General features: G+C 48.7%; 5 protein-coding genes across 5 annotated transcripts; 4 read left to right on the plus strand and 1 right to left on the minus strand.

Annotated features, from left to right (window-relative positions):
• Positions 1-222: 222 nt before the first annotated feature.
• On the plus strand, positions 223-1,410 carry KRP23_10801 (RxLR effector protein PSR2; the record flags this gene model as incomplete). Its single annotated transcript, XM_067895909.1, has 1 exon — positions 223-1,410. The coding sequence occupies one exon, from the start codon at positions 223-225 to the stop codon at positions 1,408-1,410; it is 1,188 nt and encodes a 395-aa protein (XP_067741555.1).
• Positions 1,411-8,684: 7,274 nt separating this feature from the next.
• On the plus strand, positions 8,685-9,149 carry KRP23_10802 (uncharacterized protein; the record flags this gene model as incomplete). The annotated part of the gene is made up of 1 exon (XM_067881295.1): positions 8,685-9,149. The coding sequence occupies one exon, from the start codon at positions 8,685-8,687 to the stop codon at positions 9,147-9,149; it is 465 nt and encodes a 154-aa protein (XP_067741556.1).
• A 4,075-nt stretch (positions 9,150-13,224) lies between these two features.
• On the plus strand, positions 13,225-14,700 carry KRP23_10803 (RxLR effector protein PSR2; the record flags this gene model as incomplete). Its single annotated transcript, XM_067895910.1, has 1 exon — positions 13,225-14,700. One exon carries the CDS (start codon positions 13,225-13,227, stop codon positions 14,698-14,700), a length of 1,476 nt encoding a protein of 491 aa, XP_067741557.1.
• An 801-nt stretch (positions 14,701-15,501) lies between these two features.
• On the plus strand, positions 15,502-17,280 carry KRP23_10804 (RxLR effector protein PSR2; the record flags this gene model as incomplete). The annotated part of the gene is made up of 1 exon (XM_067895912.1): positions 15,502-17,280. One exon carries the CDS (start codon positions 15,502-15,504, stop codon positions 17,278-17,280), a length of 1,779 nt encoding a protein of 592 aa, XP_067741558.1.
• Positions 17,281-17,615: 335 nt separating this feature from the next.
• KRP23_10805 (RxLR effector protein PSR2) lies at positions 17,616-19,376 on the minus strand (the record flags this gene model as incomplete). The annotated part of the gene is made up of 1 exon (XM_067895913.1): positions 17,616-19,376. One exon carries the CDS (start codon positions 19,374-19,376, stop codon positions 17,616-17,618), a length of 1,761 nt encoding a protein of 586 aa, XP_067741559.1.
• Between the last annotated feature and the right edge of the window lie 2,804 nt (positions 19,377-22,180).

The following is a 22,180-nucleotide window of genomic DNA, read 5'->3' on the forward strand; positions in this document are numbered from 1 at the left end:
GTCTTATATCATTGACAATCGACTCCGAGATCAGTCTTCAGATCGACCACACACTAAACTTCAAATAGAAGGCCACTTAACACACTAGATCACACAGAAAACGGTATTCTCCCATCCTCTACCACATGAGGTTGACCAAAGGCTTTTCCAGCTCTTCATGAATTCTCTCATTTCGCATTTCGCCCGGTTTTCCGCCTCAAGAACGTCTACCAACACTAGGATATGCGTTTCCACTACACGGTGGTACTTCTCGTTGGTGCGTTCTTCGCAAATGCTGGTGCTGATTCAGCGGTGACAAACGCGAAGGCAACGACTACCAACTACGCGGAGATGGCTCGTTCACTCACTGTGAACCAGTACAAAAGACTGCTCAGAGCCGACAAAATAGTACATGAAGACGTGGAGGAGAGAGGAATCGCAAGTGCTCTAAAGTCGCTTCCTGGAGTGGACAAGGCTAAGGAATTGCTGCTCAAGCAAAAACTCGCTGCGTATCTGAAGAACGAAAAGAGCGCCGATGACGTTTTCACGAAGCTGAACCTCGCCAAGACAGGAGACAAACTCTTCGAGAGCCCGAAATTCCTCGCTTGGTCCAAGTACGTGGACGATTTCAACATGAAGCAGAAGGACCCGGAGAAGGTGGTGTCGAAGATTCCGACTTTGACGAAACAGTTCGGCGACGCTAGTCTAGCAAAAATGCTTGAAGTCGCGGCGCAATCTCCAAGCACCAAACGACTCGCAGAGAGTTTGCAAGCTCAGCAGCTGAAGAGTTGGACAGAGGCCGGACTATCTGTCGACGATGTTTTCAGGAGGTTGAACCTCAACACCGGACTAGATGACATCCTGACGAACCCGCTATTTCTCACGTTCAACAAGTATCTGGTCGATTTCAACACGTGGAACCCCGGAAAGTCGACGACTATGGTCGAGACGTTGGCCAGAAGTTACGGCGATATACCAGTGGCGAAGATGCTGGAAGCAGCCACGAAAGTTGACGACACCAAGGCTATGGCGACGCGACTGCAGGGTCAACAGAGGGACGTCTGGAAGGATATGGGCCTGAACGTCGACGACGTATACAGCCAGGTTCTGCGCCTTGACAGCACGACTGGCAACCTCTTCGAGAACCCGAATTTCGCCGTGTGGACCAAGTTTGTCGATGATTTCAGCGGAGGGAAGACGAGTTCATTTGAGGCGTTGTGGAAGATTCTTGGTGAGAAAACGTTGGTGCAGAAGCTTGTTGTGTCGAGCCAAACGAAAAGAAACAGCACTGTTCGAGAGTTGCAGAATGATCTCATCCGGAAATGGCTGTCTTTGAAGACACCCCCAGCACAGGTTTCCAAACTTCTGGGAACTTCGTTTGAGGGGACAACTTTGGCAAGTCGGTACAAATGGAACTTCTCGAACCAGTAGATGGATGATGGCGGTAAGCACGTCTGTAGCTGATGGTGTTCCCTCGCGTGGTCGAGACCAACGTGCATGGTAGGGGAATCTCGTTTAATATTCGAGAAGTACACACCATCCAGCTTCTGCATGTACTTACAGAATGTAAATAAACGCGTGGTTTTGCGCTGCTGCTGCTCAAGGAACCACTTAGTGCACTGCTACAGTAGATACCCTAGAGCTCAAGATGTAGGTCAAATTCGTGGACGATTTAAATGCAACCAATCCCGGTAAAACGGTATGATTATCCCGACCTTGACCACTCACTTCGGCGACAGAGAGTAAATTCAGCGAAACGGAGCAGCGATGAAGAATTTGCTATCATATCACAAGCTGAGACGATTCAGGTTTAGCGAATGGAAAATCCTGAGGCCACATTTTTGCACTGCTGTTGTTTAAATATGTAATATGATCTGGATACATAGACCGTAGTTCCTAAGAAGCTCTCCATTTGCTTCTTGGTCTTGGGAACAGGCCATTCTGCGATGATGCGAACCTTGTCTGGATCCATTCGGACTCCTTTTCGTCCGACGAAATCTCCTAGGCATGGAATCTCGTCCACACAGAACTGACACTTGGATAATTTGATGTAAAGTTGCTGTTCTTCACATCGCTTGAGCACACGATCTAAAGCTTCAAGGTGCTCTGCGACATCTTCACTCGGGGTGAATACGTAGATGTCGTCAAAATAGATCCTCATCACGTCTCTTAAGTCCCTAAAGACTTTCTGTAAAAGACGGTTAAATGTTCCGGGACTACCACTGAGTCCCATTGGAGTAACGAGGTATTCAAATAGACCATCAGGGGTCGAAAAAGCTGTAAACGGTATGTCCGATTCACGTAGCTTAACTTGGTAGTAACCCCACAGTAGGTCCATGCACGAAAACCAATGACTGCCCGCCATGGCATCAAAGGTATCCTCCTTGCGCGGCATTGGTATAGCCGGCAAAATTGTCGCTAGATTTAGCTGACGATAGTCGTGCACAATGCGCCATCCAACAGGCTTCTTGACACAGAACGTCGGCGCGGAAAATGCAGACGTGCTTGGTCGAATAATGCCCGCTTGAACCATCTCTTTGGTCCAATCTTGAATTGTGATGCGCTGATCAGGGCTCTGGCGCCATTGTTTCACCGAAATAGGCGTGGTACCAGGCTGGAGAAGGATTTCGTGTTCGATTCCTTCTCGTACAGGAGGCGTCTCGTTTGGAAGTTCCGTGCGAAAAACAGTATCCGCATACTTGCGTAGTATATCATACGCTGGATTATCCTTAAGTGCCTCCCATCCTTGACTCTTAAAGCGTTCTGCCTTCTCAGAGTCATGCGGATTGATGACAAATATTGCTTCAATGTCCTTGTCATGACGCAACATTCTTAGAAATTGTTGAGCTGAAATAAGTCGCGTCTTGCCATATTGGCCTTTGTGGCCATGCTGCCGATAGTGGTTGAAAATCTCGCGACTTTGGTCGATACGAGATCTGCGTTGTCCAGCGACTCTTCTAGCTGGGCGTTGCTTAGGCAGTCTTAGTTGAGCATCTTGCTCATCCTCCATCTTGATGCGTGGTGTGACCTGCCCTGTACTCCAGTCGATATCCGGGTTTTGCTCTCGCAGCCACATCATGCCCAGAATAACATCCTTGTTTTCTGGAACGGGCATGACTTGGAAGGTTCCCGACGTCAATGGGAAACCTGGTAGCTGCAGATTCATCTCCACGGTTCGACGCGGACGGTGTACCACTTGGTCATAACCAAGGTCGACCTGCATCAACTCGCCTTCGGTTACCTCCAGCCCAAGCGTTTTCACCAATTCCTCAGATACGCCATTTAAGCTGCATCCATTATCAATGAAAATGGTGACGGATCTCTCTTGACCCACGCATGAGCCTCGGCTTCCAAGATAGCATACAGTGCGCCGCTGATGTACCTATTTGCTTCCTTACGTTTTGGAGCGGTACATTGCGGGGAAATGTGGCCAACTTTGCCACAGTTATTGCATGTAGCTGTTTTCGTCCAGTCATCATTCTTGTTCTTCTTCTTCTCGAATCGCTTTGGTTTCTGCGATGTCGGCTTGATTGAACGTTTACCGGATTCGACCGGGGACTGCGATGACTTGGACGGAATGCGAGGTGGTTTACCCGAGTAATGTGCAAACTCGAAGTTAGAGGCAATCTCCATAGCGTCTTGAAGCGTACTCGGACTTTCTTCTTTGATTTTCTTCGCGGTTTCTTCCCGTAGTCCATTCTGAAAAAAGAAACGCTTCTCTAGTTCACTTATCTCTAATTCAGTTTGAGACAACAAGTCTTGGAACTTAGAGACATATTCGTGGATTGTTTCCTTTTGTTTTAAGTGAAACATCCGCTCGCGAAGATCATACTCGAAGTCCTTGGGTCGGAAACGTGTACGCAGTTGACGCTTGAACAGAGACCATGTTTGGTGAACGCTCATGCGCTCACAATCCGTGATAAAGGCACGGTACCAATTCAACACGGACTTGCCCAAGTTACTGGAGATTAGCGTCACAAAGTCAGACGAATCAGCTTCCATTATGTGACGCTTGTTGGCATAGTACTGTTCAGTAGCGAAGATCCATAGCTCAATGTCTTCGCCGTACTTCCCTTCATACACAGGAGGGTCCTTCTTCTTGTGTTCGCCTCTTGATGCAACGAGGAATTCAAAACGCTCGTTAGCCTGCTGCATTTGGGCTTGCATTTGGGCTTGCACCTGGGCTTGATATTGTTGTTGCTGCTGTGTAAGATACACTAGTAACTGCTGCATGGACATCGTATCGGGTCCATGACTTGATTGCGCAGCTGCTGCAGCGGGGGCGGCCGAATTTGCCTCATTATCGGCACTAGCCCCATTCGGTTGTGCTTGCGTGCGTGTTCTGGAACGTGTTGTCGGGCGTGTGGCTTCATTGTCACTCGGAGAGCTCATTCTGCTCTGTTGACGAGGTCTAGGGTTCGGGGACGGGCGCTCAGTTGCACGACCTCTTCTTTGGGTCATATCAACCGGACTTCTCAGCGCCGTCACTATATATACTACCGAAACCCTAAACTAAAGCCTTTGAAAATAAAACGGAACTGTCTAAATTCTTATTTACAGTCTACGTTTCTTGTAAAGTTGGACGGAGTGGTCGAATGTTCCTTCCAAAACCGTTTGGGTACGCTCGATAAGCTGTTTCAGCTGTTCCGAAAATTCGTGAACGACGTTCCTCGCACTTGAATTTTTACAATCCGGAATTTCGTTTCGGATGAGTTTGACAACCTTAAGTTGCTTTACCGTCGTTAACCACAGGTCCTTTCGAAGTTTATCAAGCTCCTTATGGCGATCGGTTAAGACCTTAGTGGTGTTGACGAACGGTTCTTCGGGTTCGCGAGTTTTTCGTTTACCCATGCAACAATGCACACTGAAACAGTTGCAGTAGCAATGGATGTAGATCAAGTAAGACCAAGTAGGTATACCGAAAGGAAGTTATTCTCCGTGTTTTCTGAGGCGGGACAGGGATTCACAAAGTGAAAGCACTAAACCGCGGACCCACAGAAGGAGTACCAATCGAGTAACCACACTGGTTCACAACCACACCGACTAGCCACTGAACGTAACGTTCGTGCTAAAAGACAACCCTTTCGCAACCTAGTGCTCCCCACGATGTGGCTCGCACTAATAGTCACAGGATACTCGCTTCCCACTATGTGGCCACAAGTACCCTAGCCTTGAACTCTTGAACTTGAACCGAAGCTTGAATCGAAGCTTGACACGGCAAGTGCTACTATGTAACAGTCTTGCGCCGAGGAAGGTCTTGCTTGGCGTGTCCGGCGTGCGGTCCTTGGGTAGGCAGGTGACGAGGTTGGTGGAGGGGTTGTTGCTATTGAAAGCAAATTGAGAAGTGATTGAGATTGAGCTGTTTGCTTTTACGGATGTCCTTGAGACCACTAGTGTCCTACCCTAAAGCCTATCCTTCTCTAATCTCAGCTGCTATCTGTTCTACCAATGATCTTGTCTAAAATATCCACGTAGTTGTAGTTTCATCAAAAATCCAGTTCCCATACTGGATATTATCAAATCTTGATGATTTAGACCAATCAAATTAATGATTATCGGACGTATCAGATTCTTGTTCTTATCCTTGAATATCTTGCGCCATTCAGATATTGGTAGACATGCATACGAAAATTTATTGTTCAACCAGATTGGTTGTAGTTGCGGCAATACCTGCCGCTGACGGCAACTGCGTCACATCCCCTTTAGGAAGGACCACGTCTTGCCCACGGGCGTGTCGTACGCGAAGGGCGTGGCGAGCTGCGACGGCTTGGCGGCCGTGTTGGTGCCGCTCACGCTGAGCGCGAAAAATTGCTCTCGCCACGCCTGTTATCGTTTTGGCGGTGCTATAACCTATGAGCGACTGACGCAGGCCCAGCGAGTCCGCAGGCGACCCTAGCACGTCCATCGAAATGTTCACGATGGTCGGCTGCGACCATCGGCGCTCTCGAGCCGTCTCACAGCCACTGCAAATGCTGGTGTCAAGAGATCGGAGGCGAGTCCCGATAACAACCGAGACGACGTCACTTGGTACGAGTGCCGGCGACTTGTGTGAGAGCATCTGATTTGGCTGCGCGGGCGCACAGTGACTTCGATGTTAGGAAGAAGTTATCTAACAACAGCTTAGCATGACGATGCCATGGCAACAATCTGGTGGTCTACAGTCGCCCCAGTGCTTCTGTGGCGTCTCCGAAATGAATTAGTATTTAAAGATCTCCTAACCACGGTTGACGACACCGTAAACATCGTCTGGGCTGCTGGAGCACTTCAGGTGATGGCCATTGCCAGTGGATGGAAAGCGCACCCAGCAACTCGCATCAAAGGACATTGCCTGGAGGTGTGCCATCGTATCATGATGACAACATCCACGGCAACAGAACCATTGCAACTCGACATGTGAATGATTCGATACCACATCAACACGCTCAAAGCCACAACGAAATGTGGTGGTTGGCTCGCATACCGACTGAAAGAGGAGTACTGTAGTATCATTCTTGATACACAAAAGACGCGAAATGATACCACAACATATCTCGGGCCTGGAAATATTGCTAGGACGACAAACCCGGCCAAGATACTTCTCCAAGTTGAAAGCCTTGAGTCCGCTCCACACAGAAAGACTGAGATTCCACCGACGGACAACGCTCTTGACAAATTCTTTGGGTCAAGCCAATACGGTCATCTATCGCAGCAGCGAACTCTTGGCCAAGTCGAAGACCTCGGCAGTATATCATTTTCCAAGCGACAGCACAACCAGCCCGACCCAGATCTACCTTGACAACAGCGTTGGTTGCCTCACAAGAGGTAAAGCCACAGCACAACACCGACAGACTTTTTGTTAGGACGTCTCACTACATATATAGGAAAAAGATCATTACCAAAATAGAGCACCGTTAACCCCCCACAGTGACTTCGATGTTAATAGCCATAATAACGGAGGGGCGGGAATCCCTCGATGTCCGGTCTGATCTAAATAAAACTCGTCTTACACTTATAAATAGAGCTACCAATCAGCGGGATTTGTGGGATTTACTGTATATCACGGCGATGATGTAACGCACGGAGAATTTGAAACACATTCGTAAAAAAGTAAGGAGAGGTTCCCCATCTATGCTACTCCAACACGACGGGGCGCCATGTCCACAGGCAACGACTTTTTACGAGACTTTTTACCGAGTTTAATTTCACTTGAACCAATCGTTTTACGATGTTACATCATCGCCGTTCTATACGGTATCTCCCACACCACCTGTTCAAAATCCCTCAAAAGTCAGACAATCTCAATTGGAAAAAACCATATGTAAAACGATATTGAGATTTTCGATACCGTTTTGCATATGGTAATCTACTCAGATTGTGAGCGGGTTCAGAAGAGAAGAACTTTAGGATTGGCAAAATGATTAATCTCCAGCCTCCTAAAGATTATACATTTTGCTCCCCAAATCCTTAGAGGCGAGGTCTGGCAGTAACAGCAGCTAATAAGCTTTATTATTCTATGGATCATAATTTATGGCGACGCTACAAACTCTGATAACTAATGCAAATCTCCTCATTTGGGATACTAAAACTCGATCTCGACCCTGCGAATATGGTAATCATGTTGAAGACATGACGATCCTCGTTGATGTCACAGCAGTGCTGTGATACCTGTAGCTTTGGGACCACCCTTTATTTTTACTGAATGAAGTCACTATTCTTTAAAGTATGATGCAATACGTGTATCCCAGCATTTTGCATTTCAATCATGGGCAGAGGCGAAGTGTTGATCACTTCTATCCACCGAGTTTCGCCATGTATGTCACCAGTCGTTTCAGCACAGCTACCTCTCGTTAAGCGGACCACGATACAGAGTACCCTGAACAACTTCATATTATCTGTTAACGCGCTTTCCATTCATTATAACAAGTCTATGATATAGTAGAGGGAGCGCTACACCGAGTCTGTGGATCGATAAGTGATTAAGTACACATAATATTAGATATCAAAGTTATGAAGTTGATCAGGGTTCTCTGTATTCCAATACACCCTTTAGTACTGGATAGGATGTGCAAGGGTTGTGTGTTACCAATGTTTGGGAAATAACACACAAGACACTACAAAAAGCGGTTGTAGCATTACTCAAGTCGCACCAATTGGCAAAATATACAAAAGAGGTGCTCCGCCACGGCAGCGTACCTGCAACACTTCGGATCCGCATCAAAACTAGCAGCAACAATGAGCCACAGTAGGGATTATCAATAAGGCAAAGCCTCCAGCGATACCAGGAATCTATAATTTCTTAGCTAAACACAAATAGAGGACCTCTTAACCCCCCTCCCCCCACAAATGTTGTGTTACCAATATGTTTGTTATCAATACCTAATACCACTGAAATCGCTGTATGTGATCCACTGCGCATAACGAGGGTTGCAGTGTATTTACACCCACGCCAGAATCAAGGCTGCGTTTTTCAAATCTCGAGCACATGTATAGACCAGATGCAGTGCTCTGCCACTGGCAGACTGCCACTGGCACTATTGCGCGTGGCAGGCTGCCACGCGCAATAGTGCTGCATGGAGCTGCTTCACTGGGCAAGCTTCATTTCCCGCGAAGTTGAACATCAGCGGGCCAGTTTTTGCTATTCGAACCGCTCATCGCTTCCCAAGCTGGTCCTCAATTCGCAATTTGCTTTGAGCCCCCAAGCCGCGCAGCCTGAGTCACCGCGAATCATGCGCACCTTCAGCATCATGCTAGTAGTAGCAGCCACTCTTCTTGTCAGTGGTAATGCTCTCTCCACGCCCGACATGACGCTGTCGAAGACCGCATCCACCGGTGTCAATAATGGAGCGCGTTCCCTTCGGCGGTCTCTCAAGACGGTTCATGCGGGAAATGACAAAGACATCCAAGACGAAGAAAGAGGCAACAACATCTTGAACGCGATTGATGACGTCTTTAACCCCAAAACGGTTGAGCAGCTTCGACAAAGGGCGATCAATCAGGGCAATGACGAGTTCTACAGCAACATCGTCAAGAACGTTTCCGAACGAGCTAAAAGGTTTGCAGGCTGGAAGAGCGATCGACTCGGTTACGACCAGGTGCGTCAGTTCATGGAATTTCACAAGAGATCCGAGGATGAAATTCTCGCCATGATTGCGAAGTACCAGCACTATATAAAGACGGGTGAAGTGAAATAAATACGAAGATATTGTCCTCGCCACGAGAATAGATACAGCAACATTTGGGGTAGTGTATGAAGACCTAGATGCTTCCTGTTGATATGAAGTCACAATTACAGTTTGTTTAACCCCTTAGTACGCACGGCGGAGAGATCCGTCCAAGTGACGTTTCCTAGATTGGTTGTTGCCTTCTATGAGTTAGATCTACTTGACTTTCAACGCCAACATCGACAAGCGGACATGAGTATAGTCACCTAATGTCAGCACTTTTAAGCTAAACTCAACGTTTTACTAACCACACTGATTGCTACAGTGAGACTCGGGCTCGTGGTAGTCGCATTGTTGTCGGTACATTCGATGCGTCTAGCGTCACTGGAGACGACTATGGGAATGCGGCGGGTGGTACCGGTCTGTACAACGCATGGAGCACTCGTGATTGAAGAGCAAGTCGACGTTGTCGGCAAACGAGCTCAATGTTATTAGAGGTTGTCGTGTCACGGCAAGATTTCAGAATTGTTGTCACTACTACGACGTCGCAGCGACGCTTTCGCGCTCCGTGAACGGTGGTACACTTTGTGCTCGTTATCGTTATCGCAGCACGGGAACCTGTGAGTTCGTCCGCATTGCCGGACGAGTAGACCACGTAGCAGCCCAGGAAGCCTCGCCCGACGACGACGGAATCTCCACGTACATCGGGATTTCGTGCCACAACTGTTTGGGCCAGGTAACAATGGGCAGCAGGATATCAATAAGCGATACACGGGTCGGCCACGAAGCCCATCAGGTCGAATAATTGGCCTTTTGAATGGTTGAAATCACCAGCATGTACAACATCTTGGACGAGCGGCGGTCGTTGCCATCGACGGCATTTTCGCCGGGTCTGTTCGCGGCGGCGTATCCATAGGATAGATGAGCGCGTTCTCGACGTCGTCCTCCTCCTTCATCTTGAGGTTCAGGTGCGCGGCAAAATAAATGATCAGTTTCAGGACGACAGAGAAGGCGGTCGTAGAAGCAGGTCACGACGACAACACTCCAGTTCGACTTGAACCCAACGCACATCAGGTTACGGCAACTCCCCTCGGCCTAGTACGCTGTACTGGCCAGGATCAGGAGCAGGCACGACAGGTTGCCGAACGTGCCCGCGATCTACGACAAGAGGGACGATTCCAAAGCTGCGACGTGGGTGAGGAAGTACATGTAGAGACGTCAGGGGGCACCTGGAGTTGAGACCGTGGACACCGTCGTGGAGGAGTCATCGTGGGTGTAGAGGATTCCGAGCCAACACCGCTGTTCACAGTGATGCGCTTCCCAGTAGCACAACCTAGATTCGTCCTCGCTGATATACACACCATACCGGTAGTTTTGTTGCAACTACTGGCGATCTCCTTCTCACAGCGGCAGAACCTCACTTGGCCGATAGAATGGCGTCGCTGTGGGCGGAGACCGTGTCCGTGGTATCCCTCGTGAGGGCGAGCAGTAATGGCCCCCTTGCCCCAAGAGGTGGCGCGAAAGTGTCTATTTGCACAGCATGGCTAGAGGCAGGCATCCCGGTAGGAGGAGGGGGTGAAATGCAATTCAAAGAGGGTCGCTCCTGCGGGGAAGAATTCTCGCACCTTGTGAATTCAATGCTCGTCTCGTTGAGGAGCATGTTGCCGGACCTGGTTCAGCAAACAGCGCTTGGCCCTGCATCGTAGGCACCCCACCAGGCTTGTATGGGCTCGCTTCACGAGCGACTGCTTTTGCGAAGCGCACAGGTTCAAAGTTCATGACAGTGCATGACATCCGTCCTCCACATCCCAAGATAGAGCTGTCCCGTGCGGTTTCCAAACCAGCACAACGGACTGGACAACATCAGAGAGTAGAAAAGGCCCACGGGAAGTCTTCCCTCCCGAGCAAGCTTGCATTTTGACATATGCGCAGGGTGGAAGTTCTCGCCGCCGCCATCTTTCATGCATGCCTCCATCGTTGCTAGGAGTGAGAGAAAGGTGTTGTTTAGCGTTGAGCTCGGCAGCTCCCCAAGCTCTTCTGTCACCGCCATCACCAGTTCGTCCAGCGTTCTGGTTGTCTTCTTTACCTGCCATGCTTAAATTGCATTGAACACCCCCAAGTCACAGACATTCAAAAGGATGGGCGACATGTGAAGTGTGTTCCCAGTTTTGAAGCTCGATCGGCTGTCGACCATTCATCGACGTCAACGCGCACAGCGCCTTGCTCAGAGTTTCGTTTTAGCCCTTCTAACGCACATTTTGACCAATGTATGCGGTTTCCCGACAGCTGTTATGGATCGGAGTAGTATCTTGGGAAGGGAATGGTGCAGTACCGGTACTGTATGTCCGTCGGATGCCCTCAACTCAATAGGCCCCCTTCAAAGTGTCTTAGAAGCCCCCCCCCCCCCAACGCGCACCAAAACGAAGTTTTAAATAGGACAGCGCCGACCAAACTCCAACTTTTATCACGCGGGTTTTTCCGAACGCGGACGAGGGCCATGTATATTGAGAGGCCCCTCTCAATAACTGCAGGGGGTGTCGATTCGTTACTACCAAATCGATTTCGGAGGGATTAGAGATGTGCAAGCAAATGTCAGAATCCGTGGTGATTTCAAATTAAATGCAGAAAGCGTGTTGATAGGCGTGGTTGACTTGCCAAACACACACAAACTCGCTAAGTGTGCACGTTGTGTCACTAATACGGTAAGCTTGTAATGGAGGTGTTCCTGTCTTTTGCGAAGTAGCACGTGCAGATGTAGGCTGCTACATCGTAGTGGGGGGGGGGCAACGTATGCCCCTACGCGAGCCTTCAAACCTCTTCGTGACGGCGGGGTGTCGATTGGCTTTCAGAATTCTATTCAACGGTATCCTGGGCACGCAAGTATACAACGAGCACTCTTATTCTTGGTGCCCGACGAAAACAAATTTGCATTACATTTCTCGAAGTAGGTGAACAGGTGCATAATATGAATACCCGTAACCAATTGCGTTCTGAAGTCTCCACTCAGTTTGATGACCGTCACCCGAATAGAGAGCATATTCCAATGTTTGCAGGCGGGCACCACTGCAGGAAGTGCCCGCAGTCTCGAACGCCTTTGCCTCTCTTCAGCTCACTGGTAGCGAGCAAGCTGTCGTACTTCACAGTATCTACTACTTGCCGTGACTCGCTGCCAGCGCGTAAGCTTACGCCAAATAGCCAATACAGCACATGAGCTACGGCTGGACACACAACCCCGTCTTTTGTCACTAAGTTCGTCTGTTGGCATTACCGGTACATGCATGATTTGTTCACCACGCCACATAAATATCCGATTACCACGGATTCTGTCATTTGTCCAAGATTTCGAAACGATGAGGTGTGTATCTGTACTGAAGTATTATCCCGCAAATTAAAACTAATGTACTTGTGGTTCACAAGTATAATAGGTTTGTAATGTGTGTTTTATTATCGATAGACCCAATCACTTTCCGTTGATAGGGGCCATGTCAGCATCCTCAGTTATTATGCCTCACAGACTGCGCAAAATAACGTTCACAACACTGTACACGTCGCTCATGCTGCAGAAGCAGATGTCCATTTCCCCATCGAACGATGCTGTGAATTCAGAGCCATACAGTGTACATGAATGCCCACTGATTTGCTGTTCGTAAACTCGTCAATCGATCGCAGTGGTCCAGGGGTATTATTAATAAGATAACCAGGGCAAGACAAGAGGTCGCTGGTACAGATGTCTCCGGCAAATTTGCAAAGGTCTGCCTGATACAGACTTCTAGTACGAGGTTGCGAGATTCGCACAGGTGTCATATAGATGCAAAAGTAAGAAGTCGCTCTGAATGTATTGCTTGCATCATGCAAGTGGCATGTGCAGGAAGCTTCCCGCAGCGCGACATTTTCCCACCAAGTTGCATCTACTAATACCTCAATGCTTCCCCAGACGACCAGTTTCAAATCCCATGCACATCTGTACTACCTGTGCGAGGTAAATTGCTGCTTGCAGTTGCAAATTTGCCGGGGACAATCTGTACTGAATATGTAATACGTGCATTATCACTTCGTGGTTCACCCCGTCAGCCACTCTGGCGTGTCTGAGAAGTCCTGTACGACCATGCGCTTTCACCACGCCACACTCCTGTTTGCTGTCACTCTCCTGGTTTATTGCGAGGTGGCGTCGGCTGCCGTGAACTCCCAGACGACCAAAGTCCGACAAGAAGTCTCGACTGCGAGGCTTTTGAGGGTTCGCAAGTCATCGAGCGAAGATGAAGAAAGGGGTGGTATCAGTACTGCCGGTGTGGAGGCGCTCATCAGCTCGTTGAAGTCGACAGTCTCCAGTGAGCAGCTCAGCACTTTGGCTAAGAAATCCGAATCCACGGACGACGTGTTTAAGCTACTAACCGTGGACAGGAAGGCGGATGACCTCCTGGGTAGCGTTCAGCTAGACGACTGGATTACCTACAAGAATATCTTCAACAAGGAGAATCGCAAGCATCAGACCAGTTTGATCTCTACGCTTCTGGCTCACTACGATGACGAAGCTGTGGCCAAGATGATTGCGGCAGCGAAGGCGGCACCGAGTACCGGTACCGCAACAATGGCCAAGAACCTTCAAATCGAGCAGAACGCGCTGTGGTTGGAGGCTGGGAAAACCCCAGATAATATTTTCTCGCTGTTAAAGCTCGACAAGGCAGGCGACCAACTTTTTGCGATGCCACAGGTGAACACCTGGATGGCTTACATAGACCGATTCAACAAGGTGCACCCCGACCAGAAGACGACGATGTTGTCGAAACTATCGGGTCTCTACAAGGAAGAATCTTTGGTGACTATGCTGATCGCAGCGAAGAATGTGCCGAGCACGGAGAAAATCGCAGTGCGAGTCCAAGCTGGACTGACTCAGCTTTGGCTGAAGGATGCAAAGTCCCCTGGCGAGGTCTTCACTCTGATGAAACTTGATGGAGCAGCGGATTCCGTACTTCAAAACCCTCTGTTCAGTGCGTGGACGAAGTACGTCGATGATTTCAACTTGAACCACCCAAAGAAAGAAATGAAGGCGATCTACACCCTGGTGGACCATTATTCGACTGCAGCTCTGACAAAGATGATTCTCGACGCGAAGAAAGTTCCCCGCACAGAGAGCATCGCAACCAAATTGAACACTGAGCTGTTCACGTACTGGAAAACGAGTGGAAATACCCCAAAATTTATCTTCCCCCTGCTGAAGCTTAACGGGGAAGGGGATAACTTGTTTAAGAGCCCGACTTTCGTGGCATGGCTACAGTACATCACCTTCTTCAAGGATGCCAAGCCCCGACCCAAGGTCGATGTGCTAGAAATTTTGAGAAACAACTTCAACACTGATACTCTAGCCAGGATGTTCAGCGTAGGCTCGAAGGTGCCGGGTGTCAGAACAATCGCGTCCGATTTACAGTATAATCTGCTCGTGCGATGGATGAAGACTAAGACGGACCCAGCAAGGGTGTTGAAATGGCTTCGTGTGGAGGGAACAGCGGAAAATGATGCTGCCAGGGAGCTTTACAAAACATATGCTAAGCTCTATGAAAACGTATATAACGCTGCAAAATAGCTCAAAAGGTTCTGAGATACTCAACGATAAAAAAATGTTAAATTCCAGGATCGTTCTTATCTTCCTTTGACATCTGATGTTGCTCATGACAGTACATGTTTTAAAAAACATACGACTAGTGTAGGCTACGCTTAGGCAGGAATTGCCAGACGGTCTGTCAACCATGCTCGAGTTGGAACCACCTTCTCATCCTAGCCTGTTTACTATTAATCCAAGTCCAATGCATGGGACTTGGCGGGTAGAGGCAAAATATATCGCGTTGCCGAAATACGTACATTAACATTTAATGAGTATTCACCCCACAACAGTAAGTTGAATGAAGTATACATGCAATTGGAGCGGGCCAACTACCACTCGATGCGGAATCACCTCATAGCTCTCGTCGGTGCTGCAGACTACCGGTAGAGTATTTCATAGTTTACACAGCAATCAACAGCTCATCAAGTAGAATTTTACGAGCAAAGGTTGTGTACAACCTACCAGAACTTCTTGTCTAAAAAGAACAAGGAACAAGTAGTGCTAGCTCACAGGCTAGACGAATTTTCACCTTCACCCATCTGGTTGTTAAGCCACGAAAGCTTGCAATGCTTAAGGCATACATTGTGCTCCCATCCGAAGTGCAACTACATTTGTTCTCCTGTCGCTGTCGAATGCTATAATACCAAGTTTACGGGAATGTGGGATTCCCCGTAAACTTGTTGTGTGCTCGATGCCGCCCGCCCGCCCGCCCTCAATTCGTAAACCTCTCCCAACCACCTACTTCGAACCAAAGACCCTTTGTTCAGCAGCTAAGGCTAAACCATGCGTCTGACACGTATCGCACTTGTGGCTGCCGTTGGCCTCCTTACCCAAGTTGACTCGGACCCCGCGACGATAAACTCGAAGCCAGCCGCCTCTGACTTGTCGAGCATTGATCGTTCGCCCCTCGCAGCTACAGACGTTCCCAACAACAGGCGTCTAAGAACTGACACAAAGGTGGACAATGACGAAGAGAGAGGAATCAATTTCGACAAAGCCAAGACCTGGATCATGCCGGAAGTCTCTAAACAAAAACTCGAACGCTGGCTAACGAAAGAGAAGCCTGTTGAAAATGTCTTTACGCGATTGCGACTTCGACAAGCAGGCGATAAGCTGCTCGGTGACCCCCAGTTTGCAGTTTGCGTGAAATACGTCGACGATTTAAGCAGCAGGAATCCCAAGAAGACAACGCTGACGATCCATGTGTTGCTTACACACTACAGCGACGAAGCTCTGGTTAAAATGGTGGCAGATGTGAAGACCATCCCGGAAACCAACACATTTGCAATCAGGTTGCAGAACGAGCTAGCCGAGTATTGGTTGACGAAAGGGAAAACACCAGGCGGCATCTTCACTCTGCTACAGCTTGACAAGGCCGGAGATGATATTCTGACAAGTCAAACGTTTAGCATCTGGAAAACGTTCTTGAACACGTTCAACAAGGCGAACTCTGGCAAGACGGTGAGTATGTTTGGAACGTTGACGAATCAATACGGCGAAATCGGTGTGTCAAGAATAGTGGAAGCAGCATTGAAGGTCAAAAGTTCAAATTACGTCGCCAAAACAGTTCAAGCAGAGCAGTTCCAGCGCTGGATAAGACGTGGAGAGTCTCCGAACGCAGTTTTTGAGCTGTTAAAGCTGGATGAAGCAGGTGACAACCTCCTTGCTAGTCCGTTGTTGGATACATTCACCAAGTACATGAGTACTTTCAACATGCAGCATGGGGAGCAGCAAGAGACTTTGATCGCAGTGTTGACCAAATACTACGACGTACCAAGCCTTCTAGCCGCAGCAAAAATAGTTCCGAGCACATCACGTCTTGCCAATAAGTTAGAAGCACAGCAGTATCTGCACTGGCTGAAGACTGGCTACGACCCCGAAACTGCCTTCATTCTGCTTGGACTTGGTGATGCAGGAGAGAAACTTCTCACCAAATCAAATTTCGCTACTTGGCTGAAGTACACTGATGCTTTTCACGCTGACAACCCGGACACAACATTGAAAACCTTGAGTATATTACATAGTTACGCCAAAGGTGCTGGGCGGTTGCCCCTTTCGGACGCTGCTCTAGCCAGAATGACGGCGATTGCAGAGAAGAATCCGACTACGATAAATGTTGCCAAACGAATGAAAGCTGTCCTGTTCCAAGGGTGGATGCGTAAGAGAGGTCACAAGACCACTGACGACGTCTTCACCATGCTAAAACTTGATGAAGCCGGAGAAAGACTGTTTCAAAGCCCCATGCTTGAACTTTGGATGAAGTACGTGGATGGTTTCAACAAAGCGTTCCCAAAAGAGAGAGAGGGTATGAAGATTCTGACGACAAGCTACGACGACGCAGTTCTAGTGAAAATGATCGAATTGGCGAAGAAAGATTCGAGTACGAAAGAAGTGGCCACCAAGGTCCAGAGTGAGATGCTTACTCAGTTCGCGAACGCTCAAAAGAATCCGGCGTATGTTGGCAAGCTGCTAAATATCAAGGACAAGACGGATGCGAACTGGGGTATTTGGAAGAAATATCTGCAAGGCTATCAAAATTTACACTCCCCCGCCATGACGTAGGACGCTTGAACAGCTCACAAACGCGTAGGATGATATACGGACGACAAAACCTGGTATTAGTTGGAACAAATAGTTGTTTCCTGGATGACTCGCTGACGGCATCTATGCACTGCACACAGTTAGGCGGCTCCGCTACGTGTACTTCTGAGCTGTCTGATATTGAACGCGGGGTCCCTGCCTAGTGCTAGGTTAGCCATATAGAGTAGCCACCTCGTTCATATACCAGCTCATTAACGAGTTGTGGGAAACTCGTTGATGGTCGAAAAGAGAAATGCCACAGTAAGCAGTTTACAACTGACGTACCTGGTGGGGTCTTCCGCAACTCTGTGGGCGGCTTAGGTCGTGATCCCTCCCAGGTGGTACTTGGTGTAGTCCTGCATGTACTTCTTCCAAAGTTTCCAGTTCGCATCCGTCTTTTCGTTCACGTGTAGGAGTTTGGCAACATTGATCGGCTGCTTTTCTGCGAATATGAACTGCTTTAGCACCTCAGTCTCGAACTTGTTTGCAAAATCCTTCGTGTTCGGGTTCATCTGTGCCATTTCAACCACCTTTACCAGCTCTTCGTCCTTGTACGTAGTCGCCAATACGGTCCGAGGGATATTCTTACCAGGGAAAGACTTGTGGAAATCATCCATGAACTTCATCCAATACGCGAACATTGGGCTTTCGAAGAGCATTGAGGGTTCTACTTGATCTAGTTTGAGCGACTTGAAGGCGTCATCCGGAGACTGCATCCAGTCTTTGAACAGTACACCCTCCATACGTTTTCCAGCACTTTGCGCACTTGGCAGCTTCTCCGCTGCAAGGATCATTTTAGCGACATCGACGTCGGAATAGTGGGCCCTCACGATCCAATTCGTAGTCATCATGATGTCAGGGTTCTTGGCGTGATAGGCGTCCGTGAACTTGGTAAACGTGGTAAAGAGCGGACTCGACAGAAGGTTATCCCCAGCCTTCTCCAGACCTAACATCATGAAGATGTCGTCTGGGTTTTTCCGTTGGCTCATCCAGAGTTTGTACTGCGCAGCATTCAAGCTTGTGGCGAGGTTCGATGTGCTCGCGACATTTCTTCCCGCGGCGAGTAGCTTGGATAGACCAACATTTCCGTAGTGAGTCGTTAGCGTCCCTACCAAAGTGGTTTCCTGGTCGGGGTTCCGCTTGTTGTAAATATTCATATATTTGGTGAAAGTGTTCAAAAGAGGGCTCCCGAGAAGCTTGTCTCCAGCATTGTCGAGTGCTAAAAACGTGAAAACACCATCTGTTGTTTTTCCGCCGGCCATCCAGCGCTCGAACTGCTCGGCTTGCACTATATTCGCGATGGCGGAGAAGCTCTTGGCCTTCAATGCAGCTTCAACTACCCGCGATACACCCACCTCGCCGTATTGCGACGTCAATTTCGCGAAGGCACTTGTCTTTTGATCAGGATGGGCCGTGTTGAAAGTCTTCAGGTACGTATTCCAAGCCGTGAAGGCCGGGTTGCTGAGGATGTCGTCCCCCGCCTTGTTCAGTTCCAAGAGTGTGAAAACATCGTCAGCGCTGTTTCCAGCCGCCAGCCAGGTCTGCATTTGCGCAGCCTCCAACTTGGTGGCCACTCCCCTCGTCCCCGCGACCTTCTTCGCAGCGTCGAGAATCTTCGCAACCGCTTCGTCACCGTAGTAAGTCGTAAGTTTAGCGATCGCTGACGTTGTCTTGCCAGGATTTTTGGCGGTGAAATCGTCCACATACGTGAGCCACGTCGTAAACTGCGGGTTGTCTAGTAGTTTATCTCCAGCCTTGGTAAGCTGCAACCGAATAAAGACGTCGTCGACAGACTTCCCATTTTTCAGCCAGGTCTGGAGTTTCTTCGTGGTGGCTGTCGAAACCAACGCTTTGGCCTTTTCAATGACGGAGCTTGGAAGGTTCACTCTTTGTTCACTGTTGTCGTCTTCGTAGGAGCGCAGGGATCCAATGGCGGTGTGTTGGTCGTGGTTCTCGATGCGTGAACGTGCCAGAGTCTGGGAGTCTGGGTGAATAATCTCCGATTCCTTCTGTGCTGAGGCCGTATCGGTACTGGCCAGGAGTGCGACAACTAGCAGCCCAACGCAACCCAGACGCATTCTTCACTGAAGAGAATTTTGTCAAGTAAGAAAGCTTTCGTGGACCCATTCCAGCACTATCCTGCCTCACAACGTAGTCAAGCATTATCGCAAAAGTCGGATAGATGCAGCACGTTTTTCTATGTGGAGATGTATGGGTGCTGTATGTGATGCGATAGTTTCCTTTAGAATGGTAAGAACTTCAAAAGACGGTAGTATTACAAAACAACAAGGCACAAACAGGTGGAAGGCGACGATCGCCATTTTCAATCACGCCATTGCCCGAAGACCCCTCTCCCTCCTCTCAGACAATGCCCAAGGAAAGGACCCCCTGATCTACACGAACGCGCGACATGATTGTTCGCAAGGCGGCAAACTTGCTCCCGGAGTTCACGGAGGACAAGAGCTACGACGCTCAGATGTCGTGATGCGTGCGCTTTATGAAAAACTAATCGCCAAGCAGGGTAACCCCAGAAACATATCCCCACTGAGCACTGACGACGTATGTACGAGCGCGCGATGGAGGCGATGAACCTGATCTCGGAGATGACCATGCGCAAAGCGTTCCACGAGGCGGGGCCGCTCGTGCCGTACAGTGGCAGTCTGCCAAAAATGACACAAGTTTTTTTTATGCAAGCACATGGAACGCACAGATGCTGGAGCAAGTAGGGCTGTCAACGTTTTGCGTAGACTGACAACTGACAGAAAACGTTTTGTGCAGTTGTCAGTTTAGCCTAAAGTGACACAAACGGACGCTAAACTATTCAGCTATCACCAGCTGTTTCGCACTTACCTGACGATATACCTCTGGATGATATACTCAACATTATGCGAATAGACGAGAACACGCCGAATTCTCTCTCTTGAACAAGCTGCGCCATATCAGCTAGAAGAGCTCGTTGCGCGCATGGGGCTGTGCATCAATGCCATCTTCATCGTCACTAGCGTGCACGATCGCTTTCATGACCTCCATCTTGAAAATGCTGGGGTCGGGATGGCGGGAGCTTCCCGCCGGAGGGGAAAGACCTCACAACCGAGCAAGATCAGAAATGTATGAAACAAAGCATTGGATAGTTTAGTGTCAGTCTGTGTCAGTTTTCGCGTGCAAAAACTAAACTGACAACGTTGTCAGTTTAGTTTCAGTTTGTGTCAGTTTAGCGCTAAACGTTGACAGCCCTAGGAGCAAGAACCTTGGACTATGGACTTCGATTGTGTCACAGTGAGGAGATACTCAGCCTAACCCCTGTCCTACATTCTGAATACATATACTATTTTGACACTAAATGACTGAGAAAACCGTACCGATTTTCGGCATTTTCTAAAGGCCATATTCGCCAATATTAGTTAAAGTCAAATTTGAGCGGCGCAAGATATTGTTGAGACTTACCATAGAGATACAATGAGCTAGAGAATACTCCTGTTTAAGTGCCTGTTTGTCCGCCACTGTTGTAAGTCTAGGTCGATCTCCACCATAGACACGAAAATTTGCATCATTTGGCCGCCACCTTAAACGGGAACGCAAGCATATTCAAACAACGTGGATTACTTATCCTTGAATAACGGTGCTTTATCTCACTAAACACAGGAGAGTAGACGTGAAGGAGCATGCAGCTATGCGGAATGAGCCGTCCAAGACAGCTTCTTCGTGAAGGAAAGCGTCCAGAGGCAACATGCCCCCTGTTGTCGACACGTTGTAGAAGTAAGTATCACTGTATGGTACGCGTTATGATGCAAAAGCTCTGCAATCAAGCCGGGCTCACACTAGAAGCTGCGGCCAAAATGCCTCCTGGACGCGCCGGCACCGACATTTGTGCTCCAATAACTTGCACGTCAGAGCGATTCTGAGGACAGGGGCTCCACCATTTTAAATGTTTAGTGAGTGTCGATACGATGACCAAATTGCAGAAGCATCGAGCGATTATTCGCAGTCAACTTTTGACCGCATTCCGAATAAGGGACATTTCCGGTATGTGGTTCTCAGTCATTTAGTGTTAATAGTATAAAAATACTACTGTACATTGCTTTCTATTTACCCCCCCCCCCCCTATCAACCTAGGCGATTCGCCTGAAGGATGCTCCTTTACTACACGTACAGATGTCCCCGGCAACTTTGCACAGGTGTACTATACCGGTAGATGCAAAAGTACTAAGTTACTCTGAATGTGTTGCTTGCATGTGCAGAAAGCTTCCCGCAGCACAGCATTTCCTGTCCAAGTTGCATCTATCTTAGTACATCCCATCCCGGCCAGTTTCAAATTCCATGCTACCTGTGCGAGGTAAATTGTTGGGGACATCTGTATTAGTCAAAGTACAGTAATGTGCATCAATAAGGAACACCTGATATGAATAGAATGAAGCTGGATATATGGGCGGCGTGGTTTGGCAATGGTAAAGTGTATTGTGATCGAATTGCTTTGGTGCCCAAATTCTGCGGGTCTCGAGAAGGAGGAGGCCGACATGACGGCGGCTGTGGCCGCGGTGAATAGAGCGACAGCCGATGGCGCCGTGTTGCCTGAAGAAATACACAATAATGTGCGACGCGGTGGAAGAGTACTTGCTGGTGCTCCCAGGGGTTTAGTGTCTGCGATGCCGAACATTGTGGGCATTACTTGGCTACTGCAGCTTGCACCCTGCGATCAAGAGAGCAAGGATAGGAGGAACGGCTACGTCTAAACAGTCGCGAGAAGAACGCTGGTGGTACCACAGAGGAGCAAGTGGAATTTACGATACACTGTGCGATCTAGCCACGCAGACACTGGCTTGCAAGTATGCTGTCATGAGTCTGGTGAATGAGAATCGACAGTGCTTCAAAAGCGCTGTCAATG

Source organism: Phytophthora ramorum (genome assembly GCF_020800215.1).
Source record: "Phytophthora ramorum isolate Pr-102 chromosome Unknown Phyram_PR-102_s0010, whole genome shotgun sequence".
Lineage (NCBI taxonomy): Eukaryota > Oomycota > Peronosporomycetes > Peronosporales > Peronosporaceae > Phytophthora > Phytophthora ramorum.